General features: G+C 41.6%; 1 protein-coding gene across 1 annotated transcript; it reads right to left on the bottom strand.

Moving 5' to 3' along the window:
* Positions 1-551: 551 nt before the first annotated feature.
* Positions 552-24092, bottom strand: rsph1 (radial spoke head component 1). The gene is made up of 7 exons (XM_015976543.3): positions 23903-24092; positions 16249-16359; positions 7060-7165; positions 4405-4495; positions 3389-3524; positions 2974-3045; positions 552-1082 (listed from the first exon to the last, which is right to left on the bottom strand). Exons 1-7 carry the CDS (start codon positions 23951-23953, stop codon positions 975-977), a joined length of 675 nt encoding a protein of 224 aa, XP_015832029.1. The 5' UTR covers positions 23954-24092; the 3' UTR covers positions 552-974.
* Positions 24093-27373: the final 3281 nt, after the last annotated feature.

Below are 27373 nucleotides of genomic sequence, written 5' to 3'. Positions count from 1 at the left end.
GAACCTCAGTTAGCTGGGAAAGTAATGGCTGACTAAGGTCCTCAGAGACTTGCTCTCAGCTCTACCTCATCCTACCTCAATCAGCAGTAGCTCAGGAGGTAGAGCAGGTTGCCCATTAGGCAGAAAGTTGTAGGTTGTGGGTCTGGCTCCAACCATAGAATGCTGCTGTTGTGTCCTTGGGCAAGACATTTAACCTGCCTTGCATGCTAGTGGTGGTTGGAGTGACCGGTGGCGCCAGTGCTCGACAGGCCTCGCCTCTGTCAGTGTGCTCCAGGGCAACGGTAGCTACATCGTAGCTCATCCCCACGAGCATGTGAATGACTGATTGTGTTGTGAAGCACCTTGGGGAGTTGTAGAACCCTAAGAAGGCGCTATACAGGCCATTTACCTCTTTTGACCATTTTTGAATTGTCTGGGTTTAACGAGACACGGTCAAGATAGTGGTGGAACTGCCCATTGAGCCTCAACTCAGACCTAAAAAAACCTATAGGCGACGTCACGTAGGGTTTGACCATTGTTTCTAGTCATTGATACAAACACACATTTATTAGATGGACACATATGGCGTCAAAATGTTGGTTTTTTATTTGCATTTAATAAATACATATCCACATGAGTGCTCCAGTCCCCTTGCTTCACAGAGATAGTGTACCTTTGGTTCCATGTTAAGCCTCAGGTGGATAGGGTTAATGTAATAAAACTATGTGCTAACATGATTACACAAATTCTACAGCTGTGAAAATCAATCTCATGAAAACAGAATATTGTATATTTTATTTTTGCAGTTGTTAGTTTTGTACTTTTATGTCTTCCCACTTCAATCATATTACTGTCAGACGAAAGAGAATCAAAAAACAAAATGAACATCAAAGTAGTTGTTTTAAAATCTAAATAAATCAGCAACTTATTTAATCATTTCATTGTTCCACAAAAATGACAAGGTTTGATTGCAGTGGAAGTTCTACTGTTGGGGTTCACATAAATTCGTTTCCAGGGTCCAGAGGAATTGAGCTGGGGACATGCGTAGGAATCCACTTGACAGGAATGGTGGCCAGCTCATCTGACTCCGTTTCAGAGAGCAGCTGCAAAGAACAGAGGGAGAATGAGTCCAATCACACAGGAAATGCTCCTCAATCCTTTGTTACTGAAGCACATTTTAGCCAGTTCCTCAACCCAGAAATGGAACTAAATCGGCAAACTTCACATTCACTGCAGTTTCCATCACAAAGCATTCAAGTTGCTCATCACACAAACGTGAAGCTTTCAGACCCAAGAACACGGAACCAGCTATCAAGCATGGAGGTGTCAGCATCATGATGAGATTCTGGTGCACTAAGTAGAATAATGAAGGAGGAGGAGGAGGACTGTCTCCAGGTTCTTCAACTCCACCTGAGATCATCAGTTAGACAGTTGAACCTTGGACCCAGTTGGGTGTTCCAACAGGACAATGACCCCAAACATCAGATCTGGTTTCTGATTGGATCAAGCAGACTGACATTAAGATTGTGGGATGAAACAACAATGGAAGAGCAGACTGGTGTGTTATAAAGTGCCTTGGGGGTTGTACGACTCAAGAAGGTGCTGTATAAATAGAGGACATTTACCAGTTCAGAATGACTAACAGACCTCAATATAAGTGGAAGTTCACTGTGATCAAACTAAACTAAACATTTTGTGAAGGTGCCATATGTGAGAATGGAGTATGAATGACTTCCGATTGGAGTGAAACAAAAATAAGCTGTTGTTTCTCAGAGGTACAAGAAATAACTTCTAGGTCACTCCTGTTTACTGGCTTCAGTTCTTTAAAAAACTCTGGAGCTTTTTGCCGGCTGGTGTTTAATTGTATACGCTGACCCAGCAGTGCAGACTCGACAAAATGGTAAACGGCCTGTGTTTATATAGGGTTCTTCAACCCCCCAAGGCGCTTCACAACACAATCAGTCATTCACCCATTCACACACACATTCACACACTGGTGGGGATGAGCTACACAGCTGCCCTGGAGCACACTGGAGGAGGCGAGGCTATCGAGCACTGGTGCCACTGGTCCGTCCGCCCATCACCAGCACGCAAGGCAGGTTAAATGCCTTGCACAACAGCAGCATTCTCCAGTGAGAGCTGGGATTGAACCTACAACCTTCCAATTATTGGACAACCTGCTCCACCTCTTGCCCGGCACGCTCACTGATTGTAAACAAAGACTAAGTTCCTCTTTGGCCATTTTCAAAACAGAAAAACTGACAACCTCTCAGCTGGCTGAGAATGAAATCTGTTTCGACGCAGCCTTCCTTCCAACATGATTGAGATCTTAAGACTGTTTTGTGATTATTTCTCTGTAGAATTCTTACATAGTATTATTTTTATTATGTGTTCTTATTGTTGACAGTGATTATCTGCTTTGTTGTGTATATTTATTATTGATCGTGCTTTTTTTATGTTGTGTTTTTCTTTTTGCCGTACAGCACTTTGGTCGGCTGCCATGCTTCATAATAAAGTTGGCAAAGTTTGCTCCTTTAACCAAATATTAGTTTTGAGCCTGTTTGTGACAGTCTGACTTTGTGTGGAGGAGAGAAAATTCACAATAACTACACACTTGTTTTGAAAATGATTTATGTATTGGTTGGATAATTTGTATAATCATCCAACCTGGGAAAAAAACTTTTGGTATCAGTCATGAAACCATTAAAAGACCCAAAACCTTCATGCTCATGATGGGTGGATGGAAGCCTTTCACACCAACTGTAGTTAGTTTTAGTTTCAAAATACTTACCATTAGCCTGGTGAACTAGACCAAATTCTTGCTTTACAAAGTTTGACAGTTAAATAATATATTAATTTAGTCTGGCTTGCCAGGCTAACTTACCATCTATTAACTTGAGAATACAGGCATTAATGTGATTATTTTTAATCCTCTTTATCCTCCTACATAAATATGTTCAGCTGTAAAGAGTAAATGGTGTTACGTTGAATTACCTGCTCTGTTAGCTGGTATTCTCCATGCTGTTCATAGCCGTGGTCAAACACATAACTCCCTGCACCCTGAGGCTGAAACGTTGGATTTCAGATATTGGGGGAAAAATATTAATGAACAATAATCAAACTAAAACAAAACATACAAACTAGTGTTACAGCTGCTGACTGTCCGTAACACAAAGTAAAAAAAAATCAATTCAATCTCTAGATAAGATGATTCTGCTCATTGTTCCTACTGATGAACTCTGGACAGCAATTAGAACTGCTGTGATGTCACGGAGGACCATGAAGCTGCTACAGTATAATCTGATGAAGCCACTTGCACTCAGTCTTGCACCATTAACACCAACGTCAGGCTGTCGTATTCACATGAAACATTCTCCATTGAACATCGAGTTTGAAAAACAAAACCCACCTGGTTGTTGACGAAGTTGCCCTTGTATCTGCAGTTAGGGAAGACGTATTCTCCAATCAGCTCCATGCTGCCATTCACCCATGTGCCAGTGTACTTTACACCAGTATCCTTGTAGTGGTACAAGCCCTGGCCATGCCTGGAAATCACACAAAACCTGTGTCTTGAGGTATTCCTAGGCTTTTGAAACTGGTTAAACTGGTAAGTTTATGTTCTGGTATACTGACCCAAAACAAACATACCGTATCTTCAAATAGAACCAATTCTAAAATGTTTTTCACTGAAAATGAAAGTATATCAAGAGAGCTTGCTAAAAGCATCATTTTAAATGCAACAGATAAACTGCCTCCACACTCTCATTGTTTAAATGTGAGGATGAAATAACTTGTTCACAAGTGCAGCCATGTTGTGTTTGTAGAACCGGTGAAGCTGGAAGTCCCATCTGCTCTCCCAAACATAATGGTGTTTAAAGCATCACAACAACAAATAGGAATCAAGCATGGCAGCAATGATCAAAAATTCCTTCTCAATTATTAGCCATGACGATGTCTCATTCATTTATATAGAACAGGTGGGATTTAAAACTTCAGTTCTCTGTGGCTTCAGCCTCCAGATTCTTCTGTTGAACTCGTTTTCATGTCTATGGCTAAATAAGATCAGTCTGGATCAGGATTCAAGTTTGTTTCTAAACAATCACAAAAACAACGTGATCATTGAGTTATTTTCATTAAAAAATATTGTAACATTCAAATTTTTACATGTTTTATTTAGTCACTCTTTCTGAATGACACACATTTCTCTGTATGGATATATGTCCAAATGTCCATCTACTGAAAAATTCAAATCCAGTTCCCGATGTAAGACTTTTATTCTTCTGACCCCTCAAACAGTTGGTTCTGTATCAGCTGATATTCTGTTGTTGCGACACCACATGGATTACAGAACCGTTTGGTTTAAAGTGAGAAGAAGAAACAAGAACTAACGTATTTCACTTGTTAACGGTAAGGCTGTGATAGTACCTCTTGTTGGATTGCCATTCTCCAACATAGGTATCTCCGTTGGGATAGGTGTAGATGCCGTGCCCATGTCTCAGGTCCTCTAACCATGACCCTATGAGCCAAAAACACAGAATGTAGGAGCTACATAAAATGGCTTTATGTAAATGTCTCAGTCAGATCAGAGACATAGCTCAGTGGTTTTATTAATTAGGTTAAATATGCGATAAAAATATCGACAATTTGATTCACGAGATAATGTAATGCTGTACTCATGTTGTCAAGTCGTTTAAGGAATGGATGAATTATTAGTTGAGATCTAGTTATCAGGTTAAAATACAGGTACTGACCACTATCAGAGCAACATGGCTCTATAACACCTGAGCAGTGCCACAGGCTGATGGACTCATTGCTGCAGTAATCCAGGCCAACAGAGCCCCAACCAAAGACTGAGTGCTGCTCATTCTTTTCATGTTCATACTATTCAGCTGGTCAACATTTCTAAAATTCCTTATTTTTTTGCATTGGTCTTAATTGATATTGTAATTTTCTGACATACTGAATTTGGTATTTTCGTTATAATCATCAACAAATAAAGAAATCAACATTAGAAATACATCAGTCCGTGTGTAATGAATGAATTCAATATACAAGTTTCACTTTTTGAATGGAATTAGTGGAAAAAAATCAACTTTGTCATGATGTTCTAATTTTATGACCAGCATACCCAAAAACTCTTGACGGAAATCATAACTCGCTACATATCCAGATTGTTAGACAAATATGATGTGATGTTGAAAATTGTTACGTTAGATTTCAGAAGAACCTTTATTTATGATGTCAGACAATTTCACAAAATGTTTCAGATTACCTGCCGAGAATGAGTCTCACTTTCTAACATCTATAAAACTGACTGAATTGTAGACATTTTTGTGTTTGCTAAAGTCGCTATGGCAGCCATCTTGAATGGGGCAGACTCCGAACATCAAAGGGGTTGTATTATGCAAAATTCACTTTTGCATCCTTTTGTGCTGCTTTGTGGTTCTCTACTGCCTCTATAAACACTACAAATGTGAAAAAACTGATCCATGTGGTTTAGATAAGTTTTAGTAATTATGTGCCTAAAACAAGCTGTTTCAAAAACCTTCTTTTGTGACATCACAAGGAGCAGAAAAAGCGCTCCTGCAGGTTGCTGCCGATCAGAGACCGTGTAACGGACTCATGTAAACTTTCAGACGGTCTGCAGTTTTGGGTTTCAGGAAGTTTGTTTTATTTTGGCAACTTAAGAGAGGAAGCAAGTCAATCAAAATGTCAGAATTGAATTTTTTTCATCGGACAATATTAAAACCATCTGAAGCACGTCGTTAATGTCACACAGTTCCACGTTTTCACAAACAGTGGTTTTGAAAAGAAGAGAAGTTGCACTTCATGTTATTAAGGTAAATCCCATTCAGCTGCTGGAGAATCAGCCCCTCTCTCTCCGCCACTCACCCACGGTGCTGGGAGACGAACCGAACATTTGGGCAGAGACAGACGTTCACATTTAATATCAGCTGTAGTAGCAGAGCTACGTAAGGAAAAAAAAGGAAAATCACCTAAATGTGTAGCTCTGCGTCAGCTGGGCTCAGCCCCAGTACCCACACCCTCTCCCCCGTGCTCTCTGCTGACAACAGATCCTGGGTCAGTCAGGAGCACTACCGCAGCTTTGACGATCACGTGATCGCGTTGTTTGAAATCACAATTTCGGTCTAAAAACGACAGATCTTCAGCCTTACCAGCCAGTGACTGAAGAGATGTTCAGTTGTCAGACAGACAGGGCTGACTTAACAACTGATACCAACGTTTTGAACAACGGCCTTGAGAAAAGAGTTGCTGTTTGAGTTTTAGTTGAGGATGCCTTTTGGCTACAAATACACCAAACGTTAGCTCACTATACCCTCTGTTTGAAAGAGGACCTGTCAGCGTCGCAGGGCAACGAGGCGAGGAGCGGGGAGGTGCTGGTGAGGCCCACACGCAGAGGATGGCAGGGGCGAGTTGAGCAGGTGGTGGAGAGGATGGGATGGCTTCCGGTGAGCGCGAGTGGAGCTAGGGATGGATGGAGAGGGGGAAGGCTGAGCCTGGGTTGGGACTGGAGTGGGTTGGTAGAGCGAATAGTTGGCCGGAGATTTGCGAACACGTAAACTCACAGATCAGGAGCTCTATCGTGGAGAGATGATGACTAGGCATCAGAGTGGTGAGTGAAAGCAGTACATAACTGGTTGCTGTGGCTGTTGTTCATTGGTGAGGCGGGGAGTAGATCATGCACAGGTGTTGCGGGGTTGGGCGTGTATGTCTCTGCAGAAATAAATCCTTGTCAACACAAGGAACTATAACAGAATCATTTTTCTTTTTTAGGGGGACTGAATGAGCTAGACAACATCCTGGTGGGGACATGTTTCTTACATTGAGTAATGCAAAGGAAGGAGATGGTTCTTATTTGGTCCAAGTCACATTAAACAAAATCCACACCAAGACATTCAAACAGCATAAAGAGTTCAGTTTGGGATGACGGAGTTTATCAAGAGTTCACCAAAAAAATGGCTTTCAATTTTTGCCGCTTTTGAAAATTGTTTAAAAATGATCTTACCTCGATAATCTTGTATCTATAATTTAGTGTTGTGCAGAACAAATAGATCCTACCTTCATATTTGGATCCATCGGGATAGTAGAAGACGCCCTGTTCATGTTTCCTATTCTGGTAATAGCCTCCTATATATCTTGCCCCATTACAAAAGCGATATGTTCCCTGTAGGACACAACAATTAAAACATGTTAGTCACATAAAAATAGGGTCGGATGGGCACCAGCAGGGCTGAGCCTTATGAACGTTAACCAAAATGACAACATTTAGTAACTTGATCTGATCCCCATAAAAGATATTTAAATACCAAGTTATTGGGTACTTGAGTGATCTTGAGTGTTGGGTTATCTTGAAGACCTGTCATCCAAGTAGCTGCTTAAGTTTTAAAACCTGGGTTGGGAGTAGGAGGCTAATGCCCCTCTGCCTGCTGAACACAGCTGAATAAAGCTAAACTTGCTCGGTTTGGGTTGCTTTTCCAAGTCAAACTGATATATGACTTACTTCCAGGGGGAGGAGGGTTTCAGATCTGATGCCAGCTTCTTGGGGAGGAGAAGGGCCTGATGACACACATAGTTTCCATCCTTGTGTTTGCAGGTTTCAGCTCAAAATCTGAAACTTTGCAACTGAGACGGGAAAATAAATGCATGCAGCCAAAACGGGTTTGGGGGTATATTTCACGAGGAAACAACAAAATCACATGGTAAAAAGCTCCAAAGAGTGGATTTTCCTTGATATGGCCCCTTTAATATTTTTTGAACAAATCTCACCTATATTTCAGTAACAATGCCGGTTGTATAATTATCATTCCTCCTGTCAAAATAACAAATCTAAATAAATCCACATGTGATCATTAGAAATTAATGTATTTCATTAACATGTTCAGTAGTACAGGGAATGCTAATAAACTTTTAATTTCTACTGGTAACAAAAAATGGTGGCATATCTGTTCTATTATGTAGGGGTTGGTAATTATCCAATCTAAAATGATCTTTAAAGATAGATGCATTTGTAGATTACATGCTACAATGGCCTGAAGACCCACAGCAACTACCTGGAGTCTGATAGTTGCTGTGGGTCTACCCCATACCACTGCAGGCCGCAGCCATCTACCAATGAACAGGATGGTGGGGATTTTTCTTTAATTCATTCATTCTCAGTTTAAAGTGAACGTGAACAACATGTTTTTGTGGCCTCCAACTGAAGCAGAATTGAATGGGAGCGTACTACCCCAGGGTTTTTCCTGCCTCAAATTGCGGCAGAGGTGGTACCATCCTGACCATGCGCCGGCACATGCATGCTCTGTGCATTCAACTGCCTCACTTTTTTAAAGGCAAAATATTATAAAAGGCTCAATAATATGCATTAGATTGGTGTTTAGTTCCCTTATTCCCATCTGATATTTATAATTAAAATATTTTTAAATATTTGACCTACATTTCAGCAACATTTTAGGTTTGTATTAATAACACTGATCTTTGTCAAAATAACACATAAATAGATCCAGTAAAATATAATGCATTATAAACACACTGTCAGACTCGAAGACTGGGTTGGGTTCGGGAGTAAGAGCTTTTATTACACAGACGGTTGGCTGAAAGCGGTGCTGGAAAGGCTGACGGATGAGGTCTGAGGAGGAAAGGTGGAGGTTTAGCTGTGGTAGCTTTGGAAATACTCTGATCATGGATCACGGTGGAACGATGACTGAGTGAAGAGCGGGTGTGGCGTCTTCCATATATAGACATGGATGATGCAGGTGCAACATGGAGGGAATCCCCGCGAGGGGCATGCTGGGTAATGGTCCGAAACAGAAGCCGGTCAGCTGGGAGAGCCCGGCCTGGGGGCTTGGACTCTGACACACACAACCATGCTCGTCTTCTGTACTCGACACAACGTCACGTTATCGGCCATGTTACCATTACCTGCCATTTTTTTATAGCTGAAAGTTTTATTCTAGTTTTTTTTTAATTATATTTTATTATAATTTATTCTATTTTTAATCTTATTATTCATGTTATATGTAGCACATTAGTACCGAAGCAAGTTCCTAGTTTGTGAATTGTTTGTTCACTGACAATGGTAATAAACCTATTCTGATTCTGATTTCATTAACATGCATTTGTATATGAAATGGTAATAACATTTAATTTATGCTGCTAACAATGTAATGGTGGCATGACTATTATGTACTGGTTGGGTTAGGGGGGTGTTCTGTTTGGCCTTAGCCCCCAAAATGCCTTGTTACGGCCCTGGGTGTGTGACTGAGTTTTGAAGGTGATCTGAATTGTATCAGATGTATAAATATTACACGTGTATAATTTATCATTTTATAAAACGTGTAGTGGAGATAAATCTACCTACATTTGACTTTCAAGCTTTGTTTTCTTGTTTTTATTGAACTGTTTCCTGTCTGTCTCTCATTTTCCTGCATCTCCTCTAAACTCTCCAGAAAAACTGCTGCCTGGATTCTTACTGTTTCACCTCATCAGTTACTTTTGAGCAGATCAAAGGGATCTCCTGACCGCAAAGCGGAGTGCGCATTTCGATGCGGCATCAGTGAGGTGAAATGACCGCAGCACTCGATGAGCCAGTGCGTGAGGATCGATTAAAAGACAGAGTACCAGAGGATATGAACGATCATGTGTTAATAATAATGTTTTGTTGCGCCACCTTGAGAATGTATTGTGCGCCGGACGCAGCGGGCGCACCAACGATCAGCGCTCTGCGTCCTCTCCGCTCAACCGAACCCCGCTACGCTAAGAGTCCATAAATATTGTAATATAGGCAGAAACTGGATCTTTCCCTGAAAGATATCTAGCATCCATAACTCGATCCCTGCTCCTGGATAAAAAAACGGACATTTTGATCAATGTAGGAAACTCCCCCGGACGTCCCGGACAGAGAGTGAAAAGTGGACATGTCCGGGAGAAAGAGGACGTATGATCAGCCTACAATAGCACCAACCATAGATATGTACCAACTAGGGAGAAAAGCAATTTTCGATCTTCTTTTTCAGTAGCGGTTCGAGCGCTTTTGGGTGCACCGTTGCTGATACAGCGCCCCTATAGTGGCGCAACGCTGCAACTGCAGTTAAAATAACATATAGCTGGGGGGCAGAGTGAAATGAGGCTGGGGTGGCACAAAAATAGCTGGAGGTGGCCACCACGCAAATTTGAACTCAGAAAAAACCCTTTCCACGAAATTAAACAATCAATGATGAACAAGAGTCTGCTTCTAGACCTGCAGAAAAGGGACACACAACAATACAACAAGAGCAAGCTATCACTGCGTCAACCTGATGCCTTTATTGGAAGGAGGCCCAGAATTATCTTTCTTTCTGATTGGCTGATTGGCTGCACCTGGCGGTAAAGCGTTTCCTGTTTCCTGTTTTCAGTGTTGCACTACGTGTAGCTGTTTGGTGTTTGGGGCTTGCTAAAACTGATTTAATTTCTCTGTACTAGAATATCTCTGAGTTTTGTAGCACATAAGCACGCTAAAACACACATTTTCTGTTGTTCCACCTAGCTTTTAGGGAACCATTTGAGTTCGCACGCAGTTTATTTCGTGTTGAACTGTTTGCTCGTCCAGTTAGCTTAGCCTCAGCATGGCTATGGCTACTTCTGTCTCTGCTTCTCCGTCTCCTATCTCTTGCTTGCTCTCTGTGTCAGATGTTTAGTTACTCCTCTGCCTCCTTTAGTGATAATGGTACGTGTAATAAATGTAGCACTTTTGTAGCTTTGGAGGCGAGGGTGTCGGAATTGGAGTTCCGGCTCGGCGCTGTTGAAAAACCCGTAAACAGCCGTAGCTACTTAGCTAGTGTGGGGCTAACTAGCTCAGAACCACCCCGTAGCGATCCTCCAGCAGAACCCGAGCAGCCGGGACCTCAGGCCGGCTGGGTGACGGTACGCAGGAAGCATAGAACCCAGCCCGTGGGCCACCACCAACCCGTCCACGTTTCTAATAGATTTTCCCCGCTCAGTGACGCACCCACTGACAAGCCGACTCTGATCATTGGCTGCTCCATAGTCAGAAACGTGGCATTAGAGGCTCCAGCAACCATAGTTAAATGTTTACCTGGGGCCAGAGCGGGCGACATTAAATCTTATCTGAAACTGCTGGCTAAGGATAAGCGTAAATACAGTAAGATTGTTATTCACGTTGACGGTAACAACACCCAGTTACGCCAATCGGAGGTCACTAAGATTAATGTTGCTTCGGTGTGTAAGTTTGCCAAAACAATGTCGGACTCCGTAATTTTCTCTGGCCCCCTCCCTGATCGGACCAGTGACAACATGTTTAGCCGCATGATGTCCTTCAACTGCTGGTTGTCTAGGTGGTGTCCTGAAAACAACGTGGGCTACATTGATAATTGGAAAACTTTTTGGGGAAAACCTGGTCTGATGCGGAAAGACGGCATCCATCCCTCTTTGGATGGAGCAGCTCTTCTTTCTAGGAACATGGCCAGTTTTATTAGTCCTCCATGACAACCCAGGGTCCAGACCAGCAAGCAGAGTCGTAGTTTAACACACCCCTCTGTTGCTTCTGTACTGTTACCCACCCACTGCCCCATAGAGACAGTTTCCTGCCCACGGCCAAAATCACACAGATTAAATATCAGGCTTAATAAAGCAAATCATGGAAATCTCATAAATATTAGAACAAATTCAACTGAGCAGAAAACTAGAAAAATTAAATGTGGGTTGTTGAACATTAGATCCATTTTTTCTAAGACTTTGTTAGTTAATGACTTGATTTGTGATAATCAGATCTCTTTGCTCTCTCTCTGGCTGCAGCAAGAGGACTGTGTTAGCTTAAACGAGTCGACTCCTTCAAATTATTTAAATCATCATATTGCTCGAAGTACAGGTCGAGGAGGAGGGTTAGCAACCATTTTTCATTCAGATTTATTAATCAGTCCCTTACCAATTAATAGCTACAGTTCATTCGAACATCTTATTCTTAGTTCTCCTAATCCAGATTGCAAAACTGTAAAACCACTCTTGTTTGTAGTTTTGTATCATCCACCAGGCCCTTACTCTGAGTTTTTGGATCAGATCTCTGATTGTTTATCTGATTTGGTGCTAAATACTGATAAGGTCATTATAGTGGGGGATTTTAACATTCATGTGGACATTGAAAATGATAGCCTCATTGTAGCCTTTAGTAATATCTTAGACTCAATTGGTTTTACTCAAAGAATACATAGCTCCACCCACTCCTGCCATCATACATTGGACCTTGTTCTGACTTATGGCATAGAGTGTGAGGAAATAACGATCTTTCCACATAATCCAGTCCTCTCGGACCACTTTCTGATAACCTTTGAGTTTTTTATAACTGAGTTCTTGAGACATGAAAGTAAATTTCACTATAGTCGATCTCTATCTGACAACGCAGTTGCATCTTTTAAATCAACTGTTCCATCTTTACTGTCCTCAGCATCTCAGAGGCATGTAGCAGAGGGCAATATTTTCAGTTCTAGACCCTCACAAATTGATGCCTTAGTTCATCATGTTAATTCCTCTTTAAGTGCGGCATTAGATGATGTTGCCCCTTTAAAAAAGAAGGTAACTAGTGTAGCGTTATGGATTTATGCTCTTTTATTAAAGAGAAACCATGCTACGTATTAATTCGGAATATTAATTTTAATAAATCAATAACCAAATTTTATATTGTTCAGAAGACTCAAAGGTTGTTTTCATCCATAAACTGCCGATAATATCTGAGTGTCTGTGTTTCAGTTCAATGAGGAAACAAGTTTGAAGGATTAAAAGTTTTAATTCTTCAAATTAAACTAATGATTTTGAAAATTGACAAACAGGAAATAACAATCACATTGGCAACTTTGTGGGACAATCTTTTAACAGTTTATATGCTGTTCTTGCTCAAATAGACCTTCTGGTGAATTTATGAAGATTGAGAATGTTGTGACATGAATGCGTGTGTGAGTCTGATTTTGCTTCAGGAAGAAACAGGTGTCTGAGTGAAGTGATGGTTTGGATAAACTTAGTTCTTATCAGAGAACTGCATCAAACGCTAAAACCGTGCTCTGTCTCACCGAACTTTTGTGGACCCTCTTTCGGATCCGGGCCGTGGAGGATGTTGTGGTTCATCCAGATGACACCGGCGGCTGACAGGAGACGTAGGTGTCGAACGGAACCGGTCCAGAGTTGCCCTCGGTACACGTGGATGGCAGAGCGTTTTATCGATGCGCTTTCTTAAGTTAATTCACTCAGAAATCAAAAGACTCGGTAATGAGTCTTCGTTAGAAGTCGCGATTCAGCTATTCTGCCTGGCTTGGCAGAAACAGCGTGAAAGGGGGGAAGAACGAGCCAACAGGCTCTGCCCCCCCTTTGGTTTTCAGGTCTGTTCTCTCCCGTTGTCCAACACGAACTGAATCATAAAACTGAAAAACTTACCAAAAACCTCTCTTCTCAAAGCAAAACATGTGCGTCATCAAATGTGTCTGGAGTTTACTGTGGGCAGAGGTGTGTGGGTGTGTGTGAATGTTTGTGTGCTTGAGTGTGAAGGTCAGTACCACACATTCAACATTATCTACTTAAGTGTGGATTCATTAATCCATTATAATTATCCCAAAGCATACTAGTCATTCATTTGATTAAACACATTTATAATGAGCAAAATGATAATGGTTATTTTAACATTAAAATCACGAAAAAGAAGTTTAAACTTTATGTTTTGACTTGGTCTGGGTACAACTCATGTAAACACATCTTCTGGTAGACTGCAGGTGGCAGATGTTATGGTTTCCTCCCAGACTCGCTGGCGTTCAGGTCTTAATCTGTGGGTGAAAGTTCTCAGCGACCCAGCTATGACCCAGCTGCGTCCACACCACCATTGTGACAGAAAACCCATATTTCCTCACGTTACATTAGGGACAGGAAGTTGGCTCCCTGGTTCAATTCTCATTTACGAGCCTTAAAACAAAACTCTAGGAAATTGGAGAGAACATGGCGCTCTACGCACCATGAGGAGGCCTACCTATCCTGGAAAAATAGTCTTGTGCTTTATAAAAATAAGCTTCAACAAACTAGAACTGCTTATTTCTCAGCATTAATTGAGGAGAATAAGCATAATCCTAAATTTCTTTTCAGTCCAGTTGCTAAACTTACACAGAATCATAGCTCTGAGCCATCTATTCCCTTAGCCCTCAGCAGCAATGACTTCATGGGATTTTTTACAAGTAAAATTAATTCTATTAGAAACAAAATCTTTAGCATCCTCCCTAATGTGATTTTTTCTTCCTCAGTAAGTGAGGCAGCATCAGAGGTAACTGTAGAACCTCATCTGTGCTTAAACCGTTTTGATCCAGTTGAGCTTTCAGAGTTATCAAAAATAGTAGCTTCATCTAAACCTTCAACTTGCATTTTGGATCCAATCCCAACCAAATTATTTAAAGAAGCATTTCCTTTGGTTACTGCTCTCATTCTAGATATAATCAGTCTATCCTTAGTAAATGGATATGTACCACAGGATTTTAAGGTTGCTGTAATCAAACCTTCACTTAAGAAGCCTTCTCTGGATCCAGATGACCCAATGAATTATAGACCAATATCTAACCTTCCATTTTTATCCAAAGTCCTGGAGAAAATAGTGGCCATCCAAGTATGTGAGCATTTAAACACTAATGCTCTGTTTGAGGAATTTCAGTCTGGTTTTAGAGAGTATCACAGCACTGAAACTGTGTTAGTGAGAGTTACAAATGATATACTCATGGCCTCAAATAAGAATCTTGTGTCTGTTCTAGTCTTGTTAGATCTCAGTGCTGCCTTTGACACAGTTGATCACAATGTTCATTTAGAAAGGCTTGAACATGTTGTAGGGATCAAAGGAACAGCGCTAGGCTGGTTTAAATCCTACCTGTCTGACAGATTTCATTTTGTAAACGTACATGACAAATCGTCTTCATACTCCAGGGTTACTTGTGGAGTACCACAGGGTTCAGTGCTTGGACCAATTCTTTTTACTATGTGTATGCTCCCAATTGGTAAAATCATTAGACAGCATGGGATAAACTTCCACTGTTATGCTGATGATACTCGGTTATATTTATCCATTAACCCTGATGAACTTAATCGGTTGGGTAGATTACAGGCTTGTCTTGAGGACATAAAAAATTGGATGACTCGAAACTTTTTGCTTTTAAATCAAGACAAGACGGAAGTTCTCATCTTTGGACCAGAAATCCAGAAAAGGAAATTGCTTAGTCAATCACCTGACCTGAATGGTATTACCTTATTCTCCGAGAACAAAGTAAGGAACCTTGGAGTTATCTTTGACCAGGACATGTCACTCAAATCCCAGGTTAAACAGGTTTGTAGGATTTCCTTTTTCCACCTTCGGAATATTGCTAAGATTAGAAGCATCCTTTCCAGGAGTGATGCTGAAAAACAAGTTCATGCATTTATTACATCAAGACTGGATTACTGTAATTCATTACTCTCAGGAAGTCCACAGAATGTAGTTAAAAGTCTTCAGCTTGTCCAAAATGCTGCAGCTAGAGTTCTGATGAGAATTAAAAAGAGAGATCATATCTCTCCTGTCTTAGCTTCCCTACATTGGCTACCTGTTAAATTCAGAATAGATTTTAAGATCCTTCTTCTCACATATAAAGCTCTTAATAATCAAGCTCCATCATACATCAGTGATCTTATTGTTCCACACGTTCCTAACCGAGCACTTCACTCTCAGACTGCAGGTTTACTGGTGGTTCCCAGAATATCTAAAATTAGGATGGGAGGCAGATCTTTTAGTTATCAGGCTCCTCTCCTGTGGAACCAGCTCCCAGCTTTAGTCCGTGAAGCAGACACCTTGTCTACTTTTAAGACTAGGCTGAAACATTTTTATTTGACAGGGCCTATGGTTAAAATCTGATGTTAGCCTAAATCTGGACAATGTGCTAAACACGTTTTTGAACTAAAGAAGCCTTTTGGATGAGACATGTCTTCAAGAAAAATATTAGGTCCAGTTGTTTTCAATTAAAACTCTCAAGACTATCACAACTGTAAATCTACACCAACGTATTACTAAGGTACTAGTATTAGAGTATTTGTTAATTCCATTGACCGAAAACATGGTTTTAGTACATTAGGGAGAGCATTGTTGATGTTTATACTGTTTGGTATGCAGTTTTATACCTACCAAACCTATGAACAAAGGCGAGTTTCAGCTGAAACAGAACAAACAGTGGGTAGAGTTTGTGTTTAGGAAAATCAGCTGTAATATCACACCTGTCCATGTCTCATTCCGTTCTTATAATCCCCCTCGTACATGTCTCCATTGGGGAAAAAAGCTTTTCCAAATCCATGCCTCTCTCCTTCTTCATTTCTGTCTCCTTCGTACTATGGATAGACAAACAAAAGAGTCAGAAAAGACCTTCCACAGGAAATTAAACACGATGAAGAAGTCCCAGTTTGAAGACTAAAGTCAGAATGTTGAGGAAACAGTTTAAAAGCTCTAGAACAGTGGTTCCCAAAGTTTGGGTCGGGACCCTACTGTGGGTCACCATTAACTACAAAGGGAGTTGATATAATTACCTGGAATAGAAACAAAATTTAAAAACAACTACTGAAGCAATATTTTTTAGCATAAATGTTACAAAACTCAACTCAAAGTGTCATAAATGTATATGAGTGACTGTTACGTCCCTCAGCTCGCTAGGAGAGATGTGAAGGAGGGAGTAAAAGATGTAGTGTGTAGATTTAATAATAAGTAATTGTGTCGCCAAACAAAGGATTTTATTACAACAAATACAAAGAAACACTATAAAAGGGAAACTGAAAGCGCCAAGCCGAAAGGGCTGAGAGGAGGAGAACTAACTAACTGAAAGATTCTTTTACAAAAAACCCTAAACTAATGAGAGCCGTCCTGATGAGCAGAGACGCTCGGGGGAAATCCAAAAGCGGAGTCGAAGGCCAGTCCAAAGTCAAAGTTTACCAAAAATCCTAATGAACAAGAGTCTAAACACCAAAGCACCACTAAGCTAACCACACAAGCACACAAGGAGAAGAGAGAAGCCTGAACACCTTTGTGCCCACACTTCCCTGTACCTTCTCCCAGACTGAGGGCAGGAGAGCAGCTTTTAACAGCTGACCGGTGATTGCCAGTGATTACACACAGCTGGGCACCGGGAGACTGGCGAGGCAGAAGCCACTGAGGCCATCTGGTGGCTGGAAAGGGGCAAAGCACGTAACAGTGACCATGAGCTGAACCAGTCTTTGTGTCCTAAATATTTTAGTTTTTTAATCATGTTTGTAAAAAGGCTTGCATTTATATAGTGCCTTTTGGAATAATACCACCGCCCAAGGCACTTTACAACACAACCAGTCATTTATCCATGCACACACAAGTTCACACACACACGTGGTGATGAGCTACAATGTAGCCACAGTTGCACAGAGGCGCGCAGACGGAAGCGAGGTTGCTGAACACTAGTCCCTCTGACCACCACCAGCAGGCAAGACGGGTTAAGTGTCCACGACTGTGAAGGACTGAGCGAGGATCAAACCTTCAACCCTTCAGTTAACGGGTGCATCCTTAACTGCTCTGCCAACATCAGTGTTATCAAATCCAAGATATCTGGGGTTGCATGTCTTGACAAGTGCTTTTTTGTGTTTCTGAAGCTGAAAGGTTTTAGCTTGGCAAGTCATCCTATCCAAGTCATCCTTGGTGCGTGTGGGCAACAAGGTCTCAAACAGCATCACCCTGAGCACGGGGGCTCCACAAGGCTGTGTGCTCAGTCCTCTGCTCTTTACCCTGCTGACACATGACTGCGCACCAACCTACAGCTCCAACCACCTTGTGAAGTTTGCGGACGACACAACGCTGGTGGGGCTCATCACCAAGGGCGATGAGACCCACTACAGGAAAGAGGTTGAGCTCCTGACCACTTGGTGCAGAGACAACAACCTCCTACTAAATGTTAGTAAGACCAAGGAGATCAATGTCATCTTCCAGAAAGGCCACAACAACTACCCCCCATTGACCATCGACGGCGCTGCGGTGGAGAGAGTGAGCAGCACGAAGTTCCTGGGGGTGCACATCAGGGAGGACCTCTCCTGGACCACCAACACAGCACCACTGGCCAAGAAAGCACATCAGCGCCTTTGCTTCCTGCGCAAACTCAAGTGGGCAAGTGCTCCACCACCCATCCTGATCACATTCTACAGAGGAACTATTGAAAGCATCCTCTCCAGCTGTATCACTGTGTGGGGCGGTAGCTGCACTGACTATAATGGGAAAGCTCTACAGCGCATTGTGAGAACAGCTGAGAGGATAGTTGGTGCACCACTCCCCTCCCTGCAAGACATTTACACCACTCGCCTCACCCGCAAAGCCATCACAATTGTCAACGACGCCACCCACCCTGCGCACTGTCTGTTCAGCCTCCTGCCCTCTGGAAAGAGATACAGACAAGGATCTCCCGCACTACCAGGCTTACCAGCAGCTTTGTCTACCAGGCTGTGAGACTGCTGAACTCTCTTCCCTCACGGATCCTAGCCAGCAGAATCACCAGGGTGACAGGAGTATAGGATGACAGACTGGACCCTACACAACCCCCCCCCCCCCCACCCCCCCACCCCCATATACATGCACATTATACAAAAAGGAAATAGTGGTTGAACCAAGAACGGGGTAAACATTTCTGATTGTAAACAACTACCTCTGCATTGCAGTTGCACACACCTGCTGCTATATGTTTTTGTATATTTTTAGCGATATTTACCTGTTTAATATTATCTTTTTGTTAGGGATGTTTTTGTTATTGTTGTGCATCTGCACTTTATGTTGTCAATGTCTATGCATGGGACAGTGTGAAATGTAATTTCAATTCCTTTGTATGGCAAGCACATTCGAAGAAATTGACAAATAAAGTATTCTATCCTATTTTATTCTATAAATGTGAATACATAAAGTCTGGCGATGACCCACTGACTGCTCTCAGTCGTGTGGTGATTGTACAGTTGCCTTTCAAACTGTCTAAGCATGCTATTGAACAACAAACAACATGATGTATTAACCGCCACGCATGTCAGTCAACGAGGCAGTCCGCCATACACTGCCAAAAGAGACGCGAGAAGACGGTGCTGGAGTTTTTTCAAGAAAATATTACTGTACATTTTGACAAATGGTTGTAGCTTTAAATGGTTGGAGATAAAGGTAAATTGTAAATGAGAAAAATCTTCAGCAGTAGTAGTTTGTGTTGGGGGCAAAATCAGTCATTTAATTAGCTTATTGTGACATCAGGCTGCCACATTGGAATCATTTTTTACAGACATTCCTTCTTATTCAGAAATTTACATTTTAGTTTTATATTTTTATTTATGTATACATACATAAAGTTATTATTTTATTGAATTGTACATTGTTTATGTAAATATTTTTTTATATATTTTTTGGCCTGACTCAAAAGAAATGCTTCATACCCATATTCCTCAGGGTTTTTGGGCTTATTCCCCTTCAGGGTTACCTCCCCTTGTATGTCAAGATTATTTGATCCAAGGAAAATTCCTCATGTAGACCAGATGGCTGGAATTTGTGGAATATTCATATCAACTGTGACTTTCACGCTCACATCTACCGTGTCTGCCCCTAAATACGGCTTTTAAAAGTTTTTTTTTACATTCCCACTACGTCAGTCACCATTAGTCCATGAAGCAGTATCTGGGGTTGAAGTACCGGAAACCCTCTCGGTTCAAACACTCCCCCTCTGCTAAAGATTCAGTGAGTACTAAAAGGAGCCCACGTTCAGCACGTTGGTGAACACCGCCCTCGCCCTTACCATTATTCACCGCGCCGTGACCATGCCGACCACAGCACTACTGCTCCAAGGTCAAGAGATGAGTCCGGTAACAGGCCTCCTGACGTTCTGAGCTGCATCCTGGAGTCTGTCTTTTCTGATTGGGTAAGCACCTCACCAAAGGCTAAAGTTCTGCTCATCTCTTCTGCAGACCAGAACATGACTCAGTCAAAGCGATGAGTCCTCCAAAAGTGGAACCGGCCCCAATGGTGCATCCTGTGACACCTGTGACCCCAGTGGGGTCCAGTGAGGTTGCGTCCATCAGCACCAGTCCTCGAACATCCAATGCACCTGTCAGTGGGTGAAGTAAACCTTTCCCGCTGGACAAACCTCAACTAAGACTTCTCTGAGATGTCATCTGTAAAGGTCCCAAACAGAAACCTTCCCTGTGACCCTTGAGGGGTCGCTAACCTGTGATGCTATCTTAGACACTGACTCAGACATTTCCATCATGTCCCATTCTCTTTGGGATAGGGCTGGGCAATAAATCAAAACATTTATCATCATCAAAATTCCTGACTCTTATCGGGAAAAATGTTCCCATGTCAATAAATTTGATAATAAAAAAATGAAAAGATGTGTGTAGGTTGGCAACATTCGTGTCAAAGCTGCACCACCTTGAGTCATGTAAAAATGTGACTCAACGTAATACATGTGACAGCCCCGTCTAATGGACAACTTTTGTTTCTGCGCATACCTGTAGTTATCGTTCATTTATCGTTATCGAGGTGAAATCCTCAACATATCATGATACTGATTTTAGGCCATATCGGCCAGCCCTACTTTGGGAATGCCTCCGCTTGGCTGCAGCTGGACAGGGTCGTGTCGTAACACTCACATCCTGTGCCGTGGATGTCAGTCCTTATGCTCCGGCTCCAGTGACCTTGTCGTCTGTGGCTTTCTTTGACCTTTCGGTCCATGCAACACCCAGTGTTCATGTCTGACCTAGAGTCTTTAACTTTACTGTTTGGCGAATACCTGCTCAATTGCTCTAAGCTCATTGTTGACATCTGTGGGTGGAAGCTCTGGACCCAGTTGACTCAACCGTTGACCATGGAGCTCCCCCAGGACCTTATTTCTACCGTAGGTGTTGTTAACAACAACAGCGCCAGTGACCGCCCTAGTGTCTGCGTCGTCTCTGCACCTGAAAACCTTCACCCTGAGATGGGTCCACCACCTACCAAAGGGGGAGGGGGTTGACCGAGGGCCCTCCAGAGCGCACCCCTGCATCGAGGCCTCAAAAGGCCGCTCCGCCTTATCATTAAAAGTTAACGCTATACTTTCTAATGACGAGGTTAAACACAAACATTTTTTTCTGCAGTTTAGCTCTAAAACTTCACTATAAGTCCGGTCCCTCAGTGTTTCTCTTGCTGTGTTTGACCTCTCCCCCTCTCTCTCCTGTTGCTAATTGAAACCTGCACCTTTGACCACCGGTGTTATGTCAGTATTCCGGTCAGTTCTGTAGTTGAAATGCGCTTCCTCACCACTTTGCACCAGTTTGCAACAGCTAATTACACCACCCAACACCTAATTGCAAGCTCGCTCCCGCGGTACAGTCCGGTTTTTGTTTAATATGAGCCACAGATCTAAGTTGTGCTTATTTATGAAAACTTTGTAGAATATAGTCGCACTAACGAGCGCCAACAGAGCAAAGCTCTGGTGTCACAATAACATGATGAGCAGCTCCTCTCTAACGGGGACGGCAGGCGGAACCAGGCCCCGACTGGGAAAATTGCCCCGTTTGAGTTCGGTGTTTTTTGGGTTTTTTTTTTTGGGCTAGTGTTACTCTGTTGATCACCTGTTTCTCCTGTCAGTGGAACAGGTGAGCTGCTGCCAACAAGCACTGTCGGCGCCAAAAAGGTCAAGAGGTCATCTACAAAATGTATTGAGCTGAAACTGCGTTCTTAGGGTGAAAAGCTTATTGAGCAAGAGTTCGTGTGCATCTCAACAATCAGCTCCAAAGGAATTTCCTGTTTTGGTCTGCTCTGCCTCTAGTAAAAGCCAGGTGCTTATCGTACTTGCTAACAGTGAACTTGATGTGACTCCAAACTAGGCTAGGCTGAGAACTCCGTCTCCGACTCCTTCTTTAAGAATAACAGAAAATGCCCACAGCACGTTCTATGCCCAGACTGTAGTGACCTGTCATTTATAATTATATAATTAATATTAAATGAATGCACTAACCCCAAAGATGATAGAAAATAAGATTAAATAAGCCTGAATATTTTCTCCCACAGCTCAGCTCTGATATAAAAAGCAGATGTCTGCTTAAACTGGACAATATCAAATATAAAAGTGGTCACAGATAGCTAAATTTTAATGAAAAAAATAACATTAATAATTTTTAATTAAAATATTTATTTTATTTCATTTCTAAGGTTTGGATGTCTGTGAACAATACAGAATACTCTGTTTAGTGTAAAGAATATTATTATTAGCAGGTCTAGATCTAAATCGGGTCGGTCTGAGGTATAAAACTCTGTCACGTTTAGGAGAGGAGCTTGGACCCAGGATGCAGAAGTACCCAGAACTACTCAAAGGCAGGAGAGGTTTTAAGAAAAAAACCAAACAATTCCTTTATTTAAGGAGGATGTGCTGTAAAGTCCAAAGCACAAAATAAGACTAACATGCAAAAACTTGAAAACTCTAAATTAAAAAAGCTCACACATGAGCATGGACTCGGAGACTCGAGAGGGGAACGAACAACGCAACACATACGACAATGACCCAACAAACACTGAAGGACAAGACCGGCTTTTAACACAGAGGGAAGCAATCAGGGGAACAGGTGTATTCAACCTTAACTAAATGTGAAGGAAAAATCAAGCAGAGGGGAAGATAAAATAACCTAAAAAACTCTAAATAACTAGAAACTAAGGGCAAAGATAAACAACTAATGACAAGAGGAGTAAGGGAGACTGATTAACAAGTGGGGAAGGACACAAACACTAAAGGGAAGTAATTAAATGAAAAGCTGAACCTATAGAAAATAAAACTACAGAGGGGTGACTAGGGGAGACCTGAGAAGCTGGGAAACAGGAGACACATGAGGAGAACGCAGAGGACAAACAGGATCATTAATACACATCATACACATATGAACAATCGCTGACTTTTCCATGAAATCATAAACACATACAGCCACACAGAAAACCATCTATAGTGTTGCAAGGCTAGCTAACTTTAGCGTTAGCGTTTCCAGCGGCAAAACCCTGGACTGCTGCGGCGGTTGAGGGTTGACTCTCTTCATCCAGATCCGTAGGTTTTTGTGGGTCGGAGATCACTTCCAAAGATTCATTCGTTTCTGACAGAATCCGTGGATTGAACGCATGATTTTGTGTCAACAGAGTTTACAGTGTTTACAGACCTATTGAAATGAGAAAACTTAAAAAATTTACAAAAAATCAGAGAAGTATTTTTTGCTCAAAGTAAAGTTTGTAGTACATAGAGCAGCTAAGTATTGACCTGCATGCATAATTTTGTGTCAACAGAGTTTACAGTATAGGAGTTTTTTTTAATTTAATATCACCAAAAGCAGAGGGGAGGGAGTAAAGAAAAGTGTAGTATTTTCTCTAAAAACATAAAATGTGTAATATGAGCATCCAAGTTGTGATTTTCTGTGTGAATTTGGTGTCACTATAGTTTCAAATGGAGGAGCTTTTGCAATTTATATTATTAAAAGTTTCACACTAAATCTAAACTGTATACCTGGATTAAACTAAATAGTGTAGTGTGATCAGCGTGTGTGCAGTGTTGTATTTTGTGAATTTGGTCACACTGCAGTGTGTAACTGTGCACTTTTCCCACATAGTTTATCATCAAACGTTTCTGGTGTGATTATTTGCTGACGGTCCCTGAGCGCTCGTTTTGCTCTGTCGGCCTCATTGAGATCAATTAACGCGTCGGGAGCAGAGCACGACAGAGAACGGATTTTTTTTTAAAGAAACGAAGTTGTAGCTTGCTCACTACCTTGCCACGATACCAAAGAGGTATGTTATGTTTCTAAATACCCCTGTGTTCAGGAGGTATTGAGCCGCAAAAGTCGAATCTGTGAATATCTTGCTAACTTTACTGAAGTCTCTCACCCTGCCGTCAGGACTTCCTTCGTCGAGCTCATCGGATCCTACGTCCGACATTGTCCGAGACAAGCTGGCTTTACTCCAGAAGAAGAACGCAGAAGAAACTGCTGGATAAACACTGCCTGTTGTTGCCGCTCATTTGGAGTTGTCGTGGCAACCAACCGTACCACGTGATCAAGGTAAGATGAGCAACGAGAGCGCATTACTGTAGAGTCATTCTACCTGGAAAACAATGAGGTCCACCTGGTCTGTCAATAAACATCATCTCTCTCTCTCTCTCTCTCTCTCTCTCTCTCTCTCTCTCTCTCTCTCTCTCTCTCTCTCTCTCTCTCTCCCTCTCTCTGTGTGTGTGTGTGTGTCTTAATTTATCTCAGATCCTCAACCACATCTCACATCTTCGTTCTTATGAAATTATTACAACCTTGAATATTATCTCTATTTTTCGTTACATGTTGTTTACAAAATTCTAAATTACATTTTTGTATAACAGGGAAGTGAGAGGTGAGGATTTGGGGTCATGAGGGTCCTCACTGCTCTACAAACTATGACTTCTCCATCTTATTTTATTTGTTGTTGTTGTTGTTTTACTGTTTAAAGGAATGACCAGAGGTGGAAAGAGTACTAAAATTTCCTACTTAAGTATGAGTACCAGTACTTTGATAATTTTTTACTCAAGTACAAGTAAAAGTACTTGCCTAAATTTTTACTCAAGTAAAAGTAAAAAGTATCGTAAATAAAATGTACTCAAAGTAAAAGTTACTTAGTTACATTTTTGTCAGTGTAAAGATGGTTACATCAGTGCAAAACCACACCACCAGTTCACAACATGCTCGTGTGTGCACGCACACACACGGACACACACACAGTTTGATGGAAGGATTTCTATCCAATCAGTGAGAACAGGACATGCACATTGATTGGATGAGGTTTTTCTAGGATTGTACGTTTCAATTGTGATTTAAATTATTCTTTATATTGAAAAAAAATGTTAATTTTTAGATGCCATCAGTATGTGAGGTATCTCAATGTTCTCATGACAACACTAACATGAGACTGTGCTCTAACCTGTCACATAACAAGCCTAATGCAGTCAAACATTTCAGATGGACCGTATGACAGCTGCTAACGTTGGCCCTGCCCTACTTTACCTCTACACTACAGTTCCTTTATCCATGTCCATCCTAGAGCTCCTCTCTGACCTATTTAGAGCAGCTGATTTTTAAAGTTAGCAGAGTTCATCCTTGGTAGTGGGTTCACTCACTCATTTAAAGATATCGGCTAGAGGCAAAATTCGTTTGAACAGCATGTGTAAATGTGTATTAAAACCTCAGATGAAAAGGTTTTTGGATTTTGACGGCTGGAATTGTAAGAAAATCTGATGTTTGTGACCGGCGCGGGAAAAACAGAAACTAACATCCGGTCTAAGCCCTGGGCAGCTGGTGACGTTTCACATGGAGCTCTGCTGAAACAGCTGTAGTAAACAACGCCTGTCTCCGGTGTTTCTGCATTAGCGTTATAGCAGAGAACAATGTGTCATCAATCAGATGTAGCTTCTGAAGCCTCTGCTAGTCGGTCAGATTTGTTTTTTCTCTGGGATACGGCGACGAGAACGGATATTGGATTACCGGAGACGTTCAACCGAACCCCGACCCCGCCAGCTGGATATCACTACCAGAGGTCAGAGGCAGTTTTACCATTAGGCATAGGTCGGCGGCCGCCTGGGGCCCCCTTGTGTTGGGGGGCCCCCTAGCCCTGACCGCCGGCACCCCTCTGTTAATGCCACAATATTCTTATTACCAACCTGTGGCCGCAGACGGGATTGGACATGCACACTTCTCATTACCATAATTCCTGAACAATTCAAGATATCATTAAAATTCCAAAAGTGCTGAAAAGATTAAAAATGGGGCTTTTCGTGCATATACAATACATTACGGTAGCCACCGGCATTCCCTGTCTTGAGCGCAACGAATCACAACACAGATTCAGAGACGTGCTGAGTTTGTCATCCAAAATGCTCCGTTTTATAACTTTTGAGTGGATGATCAGATTCAGAACATTCCAACGGTTCCTAAACGTACATAAAAGCAGCTTTCCAACGACCTATAGCATGAATCAATCAGAGTTACGGAAAATATTGCTACGAGGGGAAATCCTGCTGTACAGCCTGATTGAAAAGGAGCGCAGTGCCGCGGTGAAAGCGGATAACGGAACGGGGAAGCTAATTAGCATAAAACCAGCATGAAATTATGGAAATGCCCCAAAGAAAATCAACACGATCTATTAGGTGTCCCAGAAGGCTTATATCTGAAGACAGTGACCACGAAGGACAGATCTCCAGTGAACCAGGGTATGAATGTTTGTTCCGTCTTTATTTTTTATTTTTTTATTGGAACAACCCTCAACTATTTGCTAATTGTAAGATTCAGCTTCATTCCAGCATTATTTATCATTTTACAATAAATAATTATTTTTACTAAAACAAGTTTTTGGTATAGCAATGCACGGTGTGCAAGAGAAGCACTCTATGGCAGTGTGAGGTGTGCAGGACTCGGCCTGCAGCTGGAGAGAAACTGCTTCAAGGTCTACCACATCAAATAAAAATGTCTGAAAGTTTACAAAAATAAATGGTCTTAAAAACTGCTAATAAAAGATACCAAGGTTCACACTTTTTAAGAATAGATGCATTTCAGTCCAAAGTTTAAATTGTTCACCCAGTAATTTTGAAGTTCCTGTTCAGTAATAAATGTAAAAAATTCAAATCCGTTTTTTGCTTTTTTCACTTTTAAGCTGATTTTTGAAAGGCTGTAATAGAAATAAATTCTAAATACAAACCATACACTGAAAGCTGAGGTTGTTCTGAAAAAATAAGAGTTACACACACTTTGCACTTTTTATTACTATTTTACAGCCATAAGATTAAAAAAAATACCAGGCGGCCCTGTTATAATTATGGTCATAACAGGGTTATTAAGACGGTGATGCACAAACAGGAAGTGATTGGTAGTCATTCCACTCCAATCCAGTTGGTGGCGGTAATGCACCAAATGGTTGTTTGCCAAGTGCCATAAGACCACAAATAGTAAGAAGAAGAGAGGCAGGGGCGTTCGTAACAAACTCAAAGCGATAGTCAAAACATGAAGCATGAAATGGCGTTATCCTAGTGGCTCCAATAAGAGAAAGAAGCAGCTTGCTTCATAAAAGCTTTTATTTTCACTTCTGAAATTGACATCGTTTTTCGATGTAAACATCAAAAGGAAGCAGAAAGGAAAGACAATGGAAAAGGGAGGAAAACATAGACCAAAATGGAAAATAGAAAAAAATACCAAAGGCAAAAGCACAGGAGCACTGACAGGAAGAAGAAAGAAGAGCAAATATTGAAAGCGCTCAAAGAGAGGGAAATACAGGAAAAGGGAAATAACTCATGTCAGAAGAGGGGAGAGTTTCACAAATCTAGTTAAAGGTAAGATTGTCGAA

This window comes from Nothobranchius furzeri, chromosome 16 (genome assembly GCF_043380555.1).
Source record: "Nothobranchius furzeri strain GRZ-AD chromosome 16, NfurGRZ-RIMD1, whole genome shotgun sequence".
NCBI lineage: Eukaryota > Metazoa > Chordata > Actinopteri > Cyprinodontiformes > Nothobranchiidae > Nothobranchius > Nothobranchius furzeri.
Note: the sequence above shows the minus strand (reverse complement) of the source record. Positions and strands in the feature narration are given on the sequence as shown.